At 46.3% G+C, this 12928-nt stretch overlaps 1 protein-coding gene across 1 annotated transcript in view; it reads left to right on the forward strand.

Annotated features, from left to right (window-relative positions):
- The first annotated feature begins 822 nt into the window (after window positions 1–822).
- Window positions 823–12928, forward strand: part of HS3ST6 (heparan sulfate-glucosamine 3-sulfotransferase 6) — a 91126-nt gene continuing 79020 nt past the window's right edge. Inside the window, exon 1 of the mRNA XM_058156912.1 lies at window positions 823–1458. Coding sequence (XP_058012895.1) covers window positions 977–1458 — 482 coding nt within the window. The 5' untranslated portion in view covers window positions 823–976. The remainder of the gene's footprint in view (window positions 1459–12928) is intronic.

Here is a 12928-nt window from a genome sequence, read left to right on the forward strand (position 1 = left end):
CTCTCTTTCTCTCAACCTCTGGGCCCCACTTGGGTCCTGCACGTTATGTGAACTCCGCAATCCTGCTAAAAAATTAACTGGGGTCAAAGGTTGGCAAGTTGTGTGAATAGGAGGGTTGGTTTTTCTGGTGTTCTTTAGAAAAAAAGATACCTTTCTCGATCAACGTCATTTTAAGGGCAGGTCAATTTTTCAAATTTTTTCTCCTCTCAAATTAGCGCCAAAGACGGGGAGAAGAGTTTCCCCCCCACACACACACACACTCTCGGGAGAGGTTGCAAGCGGCAGCCGCCAAGGATCGAGCCGGATGGTGGGAAGGGGCGCAGCGCACGTCCGACACCTTGCAGAGGATCGCTCGCGATCTCCTGCCCAGGAGAAACCCTCCATCCTCGCATCTCGGGAGCGCCCGGCCTTGGGTTGGAGACCCTCGAAAGCGAAGGAGGTTGCACCCGGCCGTGGGGGAGAGGGGGAGAGAGAAGCGAAGCCGGACAGCCCCGCTGCGCGCCTCTGCCCGGGTGGCAGCCTCCCTCTCCGCACTGCTCCCCCGAGGCATGTGCCCCGGGGTAGCGCCGGCCTGGGGCTCTTTCCGTGGCAAAGCGGGGCGCCTGCCAGCTGGCCAGCTGGCCCGGGACCCCAGCTGCGGGGCAGGGAGAAGGTGCGTCTCTCCAGCCCAGCCCCGCCTCGCCGCGCCCCGCCCCGCCTCGTCTGAATGCTGGGCTTGGCCAGCGGAGAAGCAGAAGAAGCCGGTCGGGGCTCCAGCCTCCGCGCCGGGAGGGCAAGGAAGGGGGCTTTGGGGGTGGGTGGGGGGCAGCAGAGGCGCTGAAAGGCGCCCGGGGCACCAAGGAGCGGAGCCGGGGGAAGACGGCTGCCTAGGGAGCGGCGAGGGGACGGCCCTCCGGGGGAGCGATGCCCTCGCCGCCCCAGCCCGACCCCGCCGCCGCCGCCGGGACGCCGCCTTGCCCGGGGGCGCCCACCGCCCATGGGATGTAGCCGCGTCGGGCCTCTGGGGGGGCTTCCGCGCGCCCCGCTCGCCCTGGCCATGCTACTCCTCTGCACCTACTTCTTCTACTGCCTGACCGGCCCCTGCCAGCCCCTCCGACGGCCAGGACCGCCCGGCTGGCCCCCCCAGGCTCCCCGGGCGCCTCTCTTCCCCCAGCGCCCTCCCGAGACCCCCGGCGGGGAGGAGGAGGAGGAAGAAGAGGAGGAAGACGAAGCCGCCGCCGCCGCCGTTGCATCCGGACCCGAGGAGGACGCCGCGGTCCCCGATGCTCCGGCCGGGGCTCTGCCAGTGGCCAGTGGCTTCGGCCAGAAGAAGTTCCCGCAAGCCATCATCGTCGGCGTGAAGAAAGGCGGGACTCGCGCACTGCTCGAGTTCCTCCGCGTCCACCCGGACGTGCGAGCCGTCGGGGCCGAGCCGCACTTCTTCGATCGCTGCTACGAGAAGGGGCTGCTCTGGTACAGGTAAGAGGGGGGCTCCGTCCCGGCCCAAGGGGGGTTGGCGCTCCATCTGCGCCCCTGCCCCGCTTTGGATCCTGCGCCGAGCTCGCTTGGAGCCCCTGCGCCCTTCCGCCCCGTCTCCGCCGCAGCTGCGGGTTGGAAGAGATCCAACCCGCAGACAACTGGGCTGTCTTTTGGGTTGTGTTTTTGTTTGTTTGTTTGCTTGAAGACGTTTCGCTTCTCACCCAAGGAGCTCCTTCGGTTCCGTTGGCAGGAAAATTAGTTTCCCATCCCCGAGCAGACCCGATCCCTCTCTGAGTAACAGTAACAGTAACAGTAAGAGAGTTGGAAGGGACCTTGGAGGTCATCTAGTCCAACTCGCCCTGCTCACGCAGGAGACTTATAGTAGGGATTCGAACCGCTGGACTTTTCTGATCGACAATCTCAGTTTCTGAGCCACTGAGCGAGCCGCCATCCCGGCCGGCCTTTCCCTTGGGATCGGATGAATGTGGGAAATCCTCGCGAGGAAAGGAGAGGAGAGAGGAGAAGAGCGGGATGAAATTTGGGTGGGAAGAGCTTCGCACCACTTCGGGAGAATCGGTGGTTAACTTTCTGAGCAGTTTGGTGAACTGGTTGTCGGACGAAATCATTAGGGCAGAGAACCGCTTGCTAAATTATTTGAATCCCACCACTGGTGGGAAGGTTGCGTGGTTAGCAAAACGGATCGAATCAGCCAAGCCAGGAGGAAGATTCCTTCCATCCGATCCCTTTCCAAAGCCCAAGTCTTCATCCGGCCAGCCGTCAGAGGGCTGGAGAGGTGCCCAAGGCGGCCCATTCCGGCTCTGCCTCTTCTCCCGAGTCGGTCCCGTTCCTCCTCGAACCCGCATCTTTTGCCCCTGCGGTTTTTTCTTTCTTCGTGCCTCTGCCATACGCTCAATAAATTTGTGCCGCTGCCCGCCTGCCTGCCTGCCCGCCCGGACTCTGCTGAGAATAAACGTTTGGGCTGGAAAACCAGCCACCCACCCTCCGTCCCTTTCTCCACTGGAGTTGTCCCTCCGCTTTCCCCCCGTTGCTTCCCTGGTCCTTCCTGATGCTTCGGTTAAAATTCGGTTAAAATGTTGCTTTGAACTGGCACAAATAACTCAGATGGGAACTGTTTTGAAATTCAGCAGCGTTGAATTGCTACAAACTGGGGGGTTTTATCATAATTATTCCGCGTATTTCTCTTCGCCAGCCCCTTCCTTTCCTTTCCTGTTAGGAGATCCTAAGAGGGGTCAACCGTTCTGATTTTAACTGGCAAAGACTGACAGCAGGCAGGAGTTTAAAAGTTTCTCTCGGGCTGGCTCCAGCCTTGTTCAGGCAATACTTGTTTTGCTAGATACTGGCTGACTCTGGAAGATGAGCCCAACTCTGTTCCACAATGGATGAAAAGCCCGGGGGGCCCCCGTTCATGCTTCCACCATCCCCCGTACTTTTTATAATAGTTTCTATTATGGGAATTGGATAGGAAAGAAATTCTGCCTTTGCAGGGCTGAAAGCTTTTCTGCTTTTGAAGTCCATGGCGGCGTGTCTGCTTTTGTGACTTCAAAGTGGAGTGTCTAGATTTCACAAAGGCAAAAAGTTAACAAAAAGCTGACCGGCTATGAAAACCCCTTGGAAAAAAATAAAATAAAAACCCAAATGATGAATTGAGGTTCAGGTATTTCCCCCTCCCCCTCAGTGTCTTGCTTTGTGACCTCTGGCTCTGAGCCCCTTCTGTCCTTCTGCAGAAAGTTTCTGTCCTTCACTGATACAACCCCACCACGTTGAAAGTGAAGTCAATTGATGCTCTGGTCCCATTTTCAGCCTTCTGGTCGTCCTTATTTCCCCATTCTTTTTCCCCTTTCTTCTACATTTCTTCTCTTCCCCTTGCGTGAATAATAATTTCCTGCAAATTCGGGTTCACTTCCACCATGTTGAAAGTGAAGTCGGGAAGTTGATGCTCTGATCCCATTTCAGCCTTCTAGTTGTCCTTATTTCCCCATCCTTCCCATCCCCGTACATTTCTTCTCTTGTCTTGTGTGAGTAATACTTTTCTGCAAATTTGGGTTCTCCTGAATGCAATCTCAGAAGACAGCAGTAAGATTTAAACTCAGGGTCTAAAAACCTCTTGGGGCTTCCTTCCCTTTTTGAGGAGCCCTCAAAAAAAAATAAATCATCATTTCAGAATCAGATCCTTGCAAATGTCTTGATAATAAACAGGCAGAACGTTGTACCGTAGCGTTTATTAGCTAAATCGAAAGTGCTGCTTTTATGTGGGGAGGGGCAGGAATAAATACTGTATGGAAGAGAAAGTTTGCCTTCGATCTTCTTCGGCTTCTTCTCGGTTGCCTTTTTGCAGTTTCTTCCCCAATTAGCTATTTTACAACTCATTGGATTAATGGTTTGTGAACCGGGCTAGTCGTTCTTGAGGTCAGGGGTGATCTATTGCAAACTTGATTTGAACAGAATAATAAAAAAAAGCCGCCTTTTTTTTTTGTATTGGTCTCAAGAGCCTCTCTTGGGGATTTGGGTTTTGTTTTGTCGCTCCCGGGATCACGACAGGCCTCCAAGCAGCTCCTTGTGATGAATGCTTCCAAAAATCAATAAAAGCATTTAGAGTTAAGGACCGGGATCCTTCATTTCAATCCATTTGATATGCATTATCCCTGGCGTAACAGCCGGATAAAATAGCTTCTGTTCCTTCTCTCCCCCCACCCCCACCCAAGAAATTGGGCTACTACTTATGTTTGAGCAAAATATATAAACAACCACCAAAAAAAGTGGAGGGGACAGTTGGAAGAATTGCTCTTCTTTGCAACTTAATTGTGCATTCTTAATTGACTGGACAAAGACCTTCTTAGATGGCAGCACTGCAAAAGGCCCAGGTCTCTTCCCATAATGACACTAGACGAGAGCCTTTTTTTGGGGGGGGGGGAGGTTACCATCCTCCTCTAGTTTCAGAATGGAGGGGAGGGAAATAGCGCTGTTTTCACTGTTCGAATCCTGCTGCCGGAGCGGAGCGACCCTCAGGCCCTCCGAAGCAGTTGAGCCTATCAGATCCCATCCGATGCCAATGAGGGATCTGAGCAAAATGCTGGAGCGGTTTGCAACTTTCTTGTTTCCCTTTTTTTTTTAAAAAATTTTTTTTTAAAGTTCAGTGTAAATGTATGCAAATTGGCCTCTGCGTAAAATCACATCAGACTCTGTGGTCTCATCCCAAAGACCCCAAAACTTTAACCTAAGACTGTCTATTGTTGACCTCACCCCATTCCTAAGAGGTCTGTAAGGGGCGTGCATAAGAGCCCCAACGTGCCTACCATCCTTGTCCTAATGTTCCCTTTAATTGTATTCATTTTATGTATTCAATTCATGCTTATGCTTATATATATTATCTAATATGTACTCAATAACATAAATAAACAAATAATAAAATAAATTTCCTGTTATGAGACCACAACGCTGGGAAGGCTTGTTTCCGGAGGTGAGACAATAGCCAGGTCCCCACAACGAGGCTAAAATTGAAAAGTGTATGTCTCATTGTGTAACAGAAACACAGCTGCTTCTAAGCGCATGCAGTGATCGAGGTGGTTTCATAAATGAATATCCCATTTAATACTGTTTGTTTGATGTTACAGGGCACGTGGGCCCAATAATTGTATTTTCATTATTATTATTCTGGGATGTGAAAATGCTGCGGAATGCATCCCCCATGAAATCAAGACCGCTTCAATCTTGATTGCAGAAAATATGACTTCAGAAACAGAGTTGTTAATGCCTGGAATGCACTACCAGACTCTGTGGTCTCTTCCCAAAATCCCCAAAGCTTTAACCAAAAACTGTCTACTATTGACCTCACTCCATTCCTAAGAGGTCTGTAAGGGGCGTGCATAAGAGCCCCAGCATGCCTACCGTTCCTGTCCTAATGTTCCCTTTGATTGTATCCAATGAATATAGTTATTGCATACTTATGCTTATATATAATGCTTATATGTTATATAGTTACTTTCATGCTTATGCTTATATATACCGTTGTGACAAAATAAATAAATTTAAAAAAATAAATAAAGAACAATTATGTCTAGATAGGTTGGCATTCCTGGACGAGGGCTCTGCATTGGAGGCAGAGATGGGGCCAGGGCCATCTGGGAACGATGTGCGGACTCCAGAGACTGATAGTAGTGAGGCAGAAGAACAGGAGGAGCCTGTTCCTAATGCATGCATGAGAAGAGCTACAAGAAGGCAAGAGCAGCTCAAGCAGAGAGGACAACTCAGGAGTAGGGCCAAGAGATGATTGGCCCCTCCCATAAGGCTTAAAACAGACCAGCACCGGTGTTTCAGCTTTGCCGGAAAACATTGGTGTAGCTGCGTCTTCTGCTTCATCCTCTGCTTCGTGTACATCTTTGTTTTTGTGGCTTCTGGATGTTTGCCAGGAACGGCCTTTGGCAGTTTGCCTAATTGGACTAAGGTTTGTGAGATAACTGAGGAATTTGTGTTGGGAGGCATTTGTTTTACTTTGAGTTGAACGACACTGGGAATGAAGTAATTCTCAGCTGTTCAAATAAAGTTTGTTTTTCCATGGACTAAGTTTATTACTACCTACTTGGGCCTGGATCACAACATTATCTGGTAGAAAAAGTGAGGATTTCAAAATGGCTTTTTAATTTCTAAGATTCTGGGGGATTTTACGATCACACAGACTTTTCAGGACTACCGTTCGCTTGTCCAGGAAAACTTATTGTCAGGGTTCCAAGTAATACACCCATAGCAAACCAAACTCTGAGGCAGGTGTATTCCTCAATGAATAGCTTTATTGGATATATCATATTGGCGCAGATCTGGTGAAAACCGACTCTGAAGGTTCCCGCGGTTTTCACCTAATTAAAAGTAAAAGTTCGTCACTTTCTCAAAACAATCACATGGTCCAGTCAGGGCTTTCTGGTTGCCTGGTGACATCAGTCCGCCTTCTTCTGACCAGGTGTGAGAACGTCCTTGGTTCCCAAGAGAAAGTATTTTGTTTTGGCTAAAAAATTCCAGCTATCTCTAATCTCCCCTCCCTTATCCCTCAGCTCCAGTGTGGCAACACTGAAGCATCCAAGATGGCTTCGGTCAGGTCAGCTTCAGGGTTGACACTTATTTTTAATTATTTGTTAGCTTTTAACACTTTGTTTTATTATTTTACTTTCTACTGTTACTGTTTAATGCCCCCTCTTGATGGGAAACTTAATTTTTTTCTTTGAACTGATTTTTTTGGTAGCCAATCTGTTTATTTTGAAGAAAATCAACTTTCATTAAGTCGGTTTGGTTGGTGAGTTCTAATCCTGCCTTAGGCATGAAAGCCAACTGGGTGGTTTTGGGCCAGACGCGCTCTCTCAGCCCAACCTACCTCATAGGGTTGTTGTTGTGGGCCATTAAGAGAAATGAGCAGGAGATAAGAAAGGCATTGAAGGCACCTTGCATAAGAGCACAAACGTGCCTACCGCTCCTGTCCTATTGTTTCCTTTTATTATATCCAATTAATATAGTTATTACATACTTATGCTTATATATATGCTTATATATTATATAGTTACTTTCATGCTTATGCTAATATATACTGTTGTGACAAAATAAATAAATAAATAAATAAAAATAAATAGTTCCAATAAGAACAATGGAATATATCAAAATTAGCCATTAAGTACGTGCCATTAACTTCAGCGGGATATGCGGCCAATTGCTCATATTTTAACACGGTCATTCTAAGGGAATTTCATGTAGCTAGTCCATAAGTCTTTGTGATCTCTACTGCTATCCCTTTTTTTTTTTTTTAGAAAAAAATGGATAAGACCAGTTGATTTTCATGGCACTAATCAAGTGTTTGTGGGAAGAGGTGACCTAGTTTTGACCTGGGTTTCTTAAAACACATCATTTCTCAGTAAAGTCTGCTGTGTCTAAATTCTGAATATTGTGATGGGGTAGAAAACTTTACAGTCCCTAGTAAATATTGTCTTAATGTTGGGGATCAGAAATGGTGTCCCTGATGTGTTCTTTTGTAAAAAATATTCTTTAATTTTTTTAACTATAAACATTCCATCTTCCATTCAACAGTGTGTCGTCTGGGTACAAATATCTCTGTGCAATAGCCATCAAAATTTACAACAGTATTCATTACATTAATATTAATTCTCTGATTTTACAATAGTGATATTGAGCATAATAAATATGTTCCTTTTCACCTCTTTACATATCTTCTGATAAGAATATAATAATAATATTAAACATAATAATCATAATAATAACAACCATCATATTGTTTACATCTCTATCTTAACACATTTTCTACATTTCACTAATCTCATTCTTTTGTTTCTATCTTCCATTTTTATTTTCTAACCATCGATAAAATAATTCCCATGTCATATAATATTCAGCTGGTTCTTTCTCTTTAATTGCGAGTGTTAATCTATTCATTTCTGCACATTCTAATATTTTCCTAATCACATTCTCGTCAGTCGGGATCTTTACACTTTTCCAGTTTTGGGCAAATACAATTCTAGCTGCAGTTAATACATGAATAATTAAATATGCATTCCCTTTACTATAAGTTTCAGGTAAAATTCCCAACAAAACTATTTCTGGTTTTAAATCTATGTGCTGTTTTATCATCTTTTCCAGCCAGGTATGTGTTTTTGTCCAGTATTTTTTTGCTTCTACATACGTCCACCACATATGATAATAAGACCCAGGTATCTGGTGGCATTTCCAAAACTTAGCTGACTTATCTTTAAACATCTTTGCCAACCTCACTGGTGCAAAGGACCATCTGTAAAACATCTTATACAAACTTTTTGTCTCTGATGTGTTCTTTATGTGCTCCCCCTCTATCCCACCTTCCATGGGCTATTCAGATGGAGCATGTGATAGGTTCTTTCAGTTTAGGGCCATCATAACCCTTAGGGTAAGCTAAGAAAAAGTCATCTTCCAAATTACAGGTAGATTTCACCTTGGGTCTCTTCAACCTGGGTCCTTATCAGAATAACAGATTTGGAAAGAACCCTGGAGGTCTTCTAGTCCAGCCCCCTGTGCAAGCAGGAGACCCTCTACCATTCCAGATAAGTGGCTATCCAGTCTCTTCTTGAAAGCCTCCAGTGATGGAGCACCCACGACTTCTGAAGGCGAGCTTATCCACTGGTTAATTGTTTTTACCTGTTAGGAAATTTCTCCTTAGTTCTAGTTTACTTCTCTCCGTTGTAATTCCAAACACTACCAGTATACTTTGGAACTCTGTGGTTAACAAGTAGGGATGGTAACATAGATTCACTGATGTAATTAACAGATTAACAGAGTTGGAAGGGACCTTGTAGGTCATCTAGTCCAACCCCTCCACCCAAGCAGGAGACCCTACACCATTTCTGACCGATGGCAGTCCAATCTCTTCTTGAAAGCTTCCAGTGATGAAGCTCCCACAACTTCCGAAGGCAACTTCTGTTCTGTTGGTTGATTGGTCTCATTGTCAGAAAATTTCTCCTTGTTTCCAGGTTGAATCTCTCCTTGATCCGTTTCCATCCACTATTCCTTGTCTGGCTTTCGGGTATTTTGGAAAACAGGTTTACCCCCCACACCTCCTCTCTGGGGCAGCCCCACAAATAGTGGAAGACTGCTATCCTGTCTCCCCTGGTCCTCCTCTTCACTAGACTAGCCAGGCCCGGTTCCTGCAACCATCCATCGTTATGTTTTAGCCTCCAGTAATAAGTTAAAACAACAAATAATCTTGTTGTCAACACTATACAAGTAGTTTTTGGTGGCTGGAGAATTCTGGGATTGAAGTCCACACATCTACAAAATGCCAAGTTTAGGGTTAGGGTTACTACTCTACTCCAAGGCCCTGAAATTTCCTGGTGGTTCCTCAGGACCAACTTAGAGTAAATCCTGCTCGGCTTTAAAATTAGACAGGTTTAATAAAATGTCGTCTGCTGAGTTCCAGTCAAAGTCCTGGCAAGGTTTACTTCAGTTTCACTATGCTGACGATTAAATGATACACCTCCCGGTGGTTTTCAAGAGAAGAGTTAAACACCTGCTCGGTTCTCAGCCTTAACTGCAGCTCCATCATAATCTCTTGATCTGTGTAAAAAGTAGGAACTAAACCTACCGGCTTTAACGATATCTTTTGTTCCCCTCCCTTTCTTGTTTGTAAGCTTGTTCAACTTAGGTCTGTTTCTTTTTCTCGTTTTTTTTCCCCCTTTGGCAGAGAAAGTTAGTTCAGGTTTATTTAAGATTGCCTACGGTTGCAGGCGGGATGGAGATATTTAAATCTGGGTGTGGATCTGCGCTTAGGGGTTGGAGAAAGAATTTTAAAAGTTGAGCTTTCTTGCTCCTGGGGAATCTTTTAAAGTCGTGTCAACATTGCTGAAATAGCTGACTAAGCCGAGAAATTCCAAATTGTGCCAAAAGCTTTTAATTGCCAGCAAGTTGAGCCCGCCTCCTGCACCTGTGGAATTGTTCGATTTAAATGAGGTTTTTCTTTTTTTTCTTTTCAAAAAAAGAAGACAATATTTTGAGCCACCAAAGTCCTTCTGCACGACGCGAGTTTCTTTCTATTTTCCCACGCGGTTCTTTAATCCTTAATGCAGGTCGGTGGATCCAGCGTGAATATTTCATAGATGGCCTCTGATCGGCATTTGGCGTTCCTTAAAGAAAGCAGCTCTTTTGCTTTGTAAATATAATTATGCAACTCAACAAAAGGCAAAGGGGTAGCATCTTTTCCTAGAGTGTTGGGTTTTTTTTTGGATGCTTTTCTTGGCCCTACCTTTTTCCGCAACTTGGGCCCTTTGTTAATAACAAAAGAAACCTTCAGTTAGAAAGCCATGAGTAATTCCCCAGATTGCTAAACCCTTTTAACCCTTGAGTGCAGGGCAAGGAGAAGACTGTCCGGATTCAATAGAAAGGGCAGGATGCAAATTGAATCAGTCAATGAATAAAACAAGAAGTAGAACAGCTTTTCTGGCTGGCACAGATACGTTTATGACCCGTCCAGGACTTAAGGAAATCATTCATTCAAACCAGTGGCATTTGGAGAGAGGCCTAAAGTAGGGCAAGATTGCAGTTGCAAAGCCGCTGCTTCTATATGCATCATGTGGGTTCTGGTGTGGCTATCATGTTGTTGTTGTTGTTTTTGTTTGCTACAAACACACACGCACTGCCGATGCCCTTAATCTAAACGCTTAAAAGGTTTGGGTTATATTGGCCTAGGTCCGTGATGGCGGAGCTATGGCACGCCTGCCACCAGTGGCACGTGGAGTCATATGGGTGGGCACGCAAGCTCAGCTCTGGCGTGCTCCGGGAAGTAGGGAAATAGTCTGTTTCTTGCCTCTGGGGTGGGGTGGGGGGAAGGCCCATTTTTTGCTCTCCCCAGGCTCCTAGAGAGGCTCTGGAGCCTGGGGAAAGCAAAATACGGATCCTGGGGCCACCGTGCCATCGCGTGCCAAAAGCAGGGGGAGCGCAGGTAGGGTCACACGGGCATACATGGGGGGTGGGGGACATAGAATTATGGGTGTGGGCACACACACGTGTGACATACACACCCACACCCACGCTCCCACGCTTTTGGCAGGCGATGGCAAAAAAGGTTATCCATCACTGCCCTAGGCTTAGGCTAAATGCAAACAAAATGCACCGGTACCGTATATGTGGCACCTTGCTCAATAGTAGTACCTGTGAGAGGGATCTTGGAGTCCTAGTGGATAACCATTTAGATATGAGCCAGCAGTATGCAGCAGCTGCCAAAAAAGCCAACACAGTTTTGGGCTGCATAAACAGAGGGATAGAATCAAGATCACGTGAAGTGTTAGTACCACTTTATAATGCCTTGGTAAGGCCACACTTGGAATATTGCATCCAGTTTTGGTCGCCACGATGTAAAAAAGATGTTGAGACTCTAGAAAGAGTGCAGAGAAGAGCAACAAAGATGATTAGGGGACTGGAGGCTAAAACATATGAAGAACGGTTGCAGGAACTGGGTATGTCTAGTTTAATAAAAAGAAGGACTAGGGGAGACATGATAGCTGTGTTCCAATATCTCAGGGGTTGCCACAAAGAAGAGGGAGTCAGGCTGTTCTCCAAAGCATCTGAGGGTAGAACAAGAAGCAATGGGTGGAAACTGATCAAAGAAAGAAGCAACTTAGAACTAAGGAGAAATTTCCTGACAGTTAGAACAATTAATAAGTGGAACGACTTGCCTGCAGAAGTTGTGAATGCTCCAACACTGGAAATTTTTAAGAAAATGTTGGATAGCCATCTGACTGAGATGGTGTAGGGTTTCCTGCCTGGGCAGGGGGTTGGACTAGAAGGCCTCCAAGGTCCCTTCCAACTCTGTTGTTATATATTATATATAAATCTCAAGTTTAGAAAAAAGAGTTTTAGTTACTCCTGCGGCAGTAAACAGCTGTGCAACAGGCTAAATTGAGGCAAGCGCAGGGGAGTTTTTGCAAACCCCACCTGTCTGGGCACGGCTAGATTGATGAATTTTAGCTGCGGTGGAAAAGGGGTGAGGTTGCAACAGGTAAACAAGCAAGAACCCTCCCTCTTAATGATTTCTTGCCGCAATTAAATTCAGCAAAGAGGCCAAGTGCGGTTTCAAAACATGTTTCGGCTCAGTCAAGGAAGACACTTTTCTTGGCAACGTGAAAACATTCATTTAACGTTTTCTGAGAGCAACCCGAAATTTACTTCCTGAATGTATTCCCGCGTTCAGGTCAATAGGCCTTGGCCAACTGCTTGCTTAATCAGATAGCACGGGACAATCTTCTCTCAGTCACGGGATTAATATGTACTACAAGTAATCCTTGATTTACAACAATTCATTTAGAGACTGTTCAAAATTACAACAGCACTAAAAAAAGCGACTTACGGTTGTTTTTCAAGTTATGACCTCTGCAGCGTCCCCGTGTATGTCAGAATTCAGATGCTCGGCGACTGGTTCATACTTAATGACGGTTGCTTTATCCCAGAGTTAGTTGATTCCCCGTTTGCAACCGTCTGACGGGCATGAAACCAGATTCACTTAACAACCAGGTAAAGTAATTTATCAGCCGCAGTGATTCACTTAACGACCGTGGCAAAGAAGGTTGTAAAACAGGGCAAAACTCACTTAAATGTCTCGCTTAACAACGGAAATGTTGGACTCGATTGTGGTCGTAAGTCAAGGACTACCTGTATTCACGTTGGGTGTTTATGCTGCCTTTTTAATTTAATATTAATTGTCTGTGTGCTGGGTGGAACCCAGTGGTGGGCTGCTGCCGGTTCAGACCGGTTCGGGTGAATCGGTAGTTGCGCCCCAGCGCTGTGCTGTCCTATTTAGCTGCAGTTTTTACAGTGCGTGTGTTGTGTCTGCGCCCCTCGAGTCGGGCCCTCTGCTAGAAAGTGACTTGGAAAGTGAGGGGGAAGGGCCGTCAGGACTTACCTCAGGAGCACCGGCTTCCCTGGCTCAGCTCCAGGA

This window comes from Ahaetulla prasina, chromosome 14, assembly GCF_028640845.1.
Source record: "Ahaetulla prasina isolate Xishuangbanna chromosome 14, ASM2864084v1, whole genome shotgun sequence".
Classification (NCBI taxonomy): domain Eukaryota; kingdom Metazoa; phylum Chordata; class Lepidosauria; order Squamata; family Colubridae; genus Ahaetulla; species Ahaetulla prasina.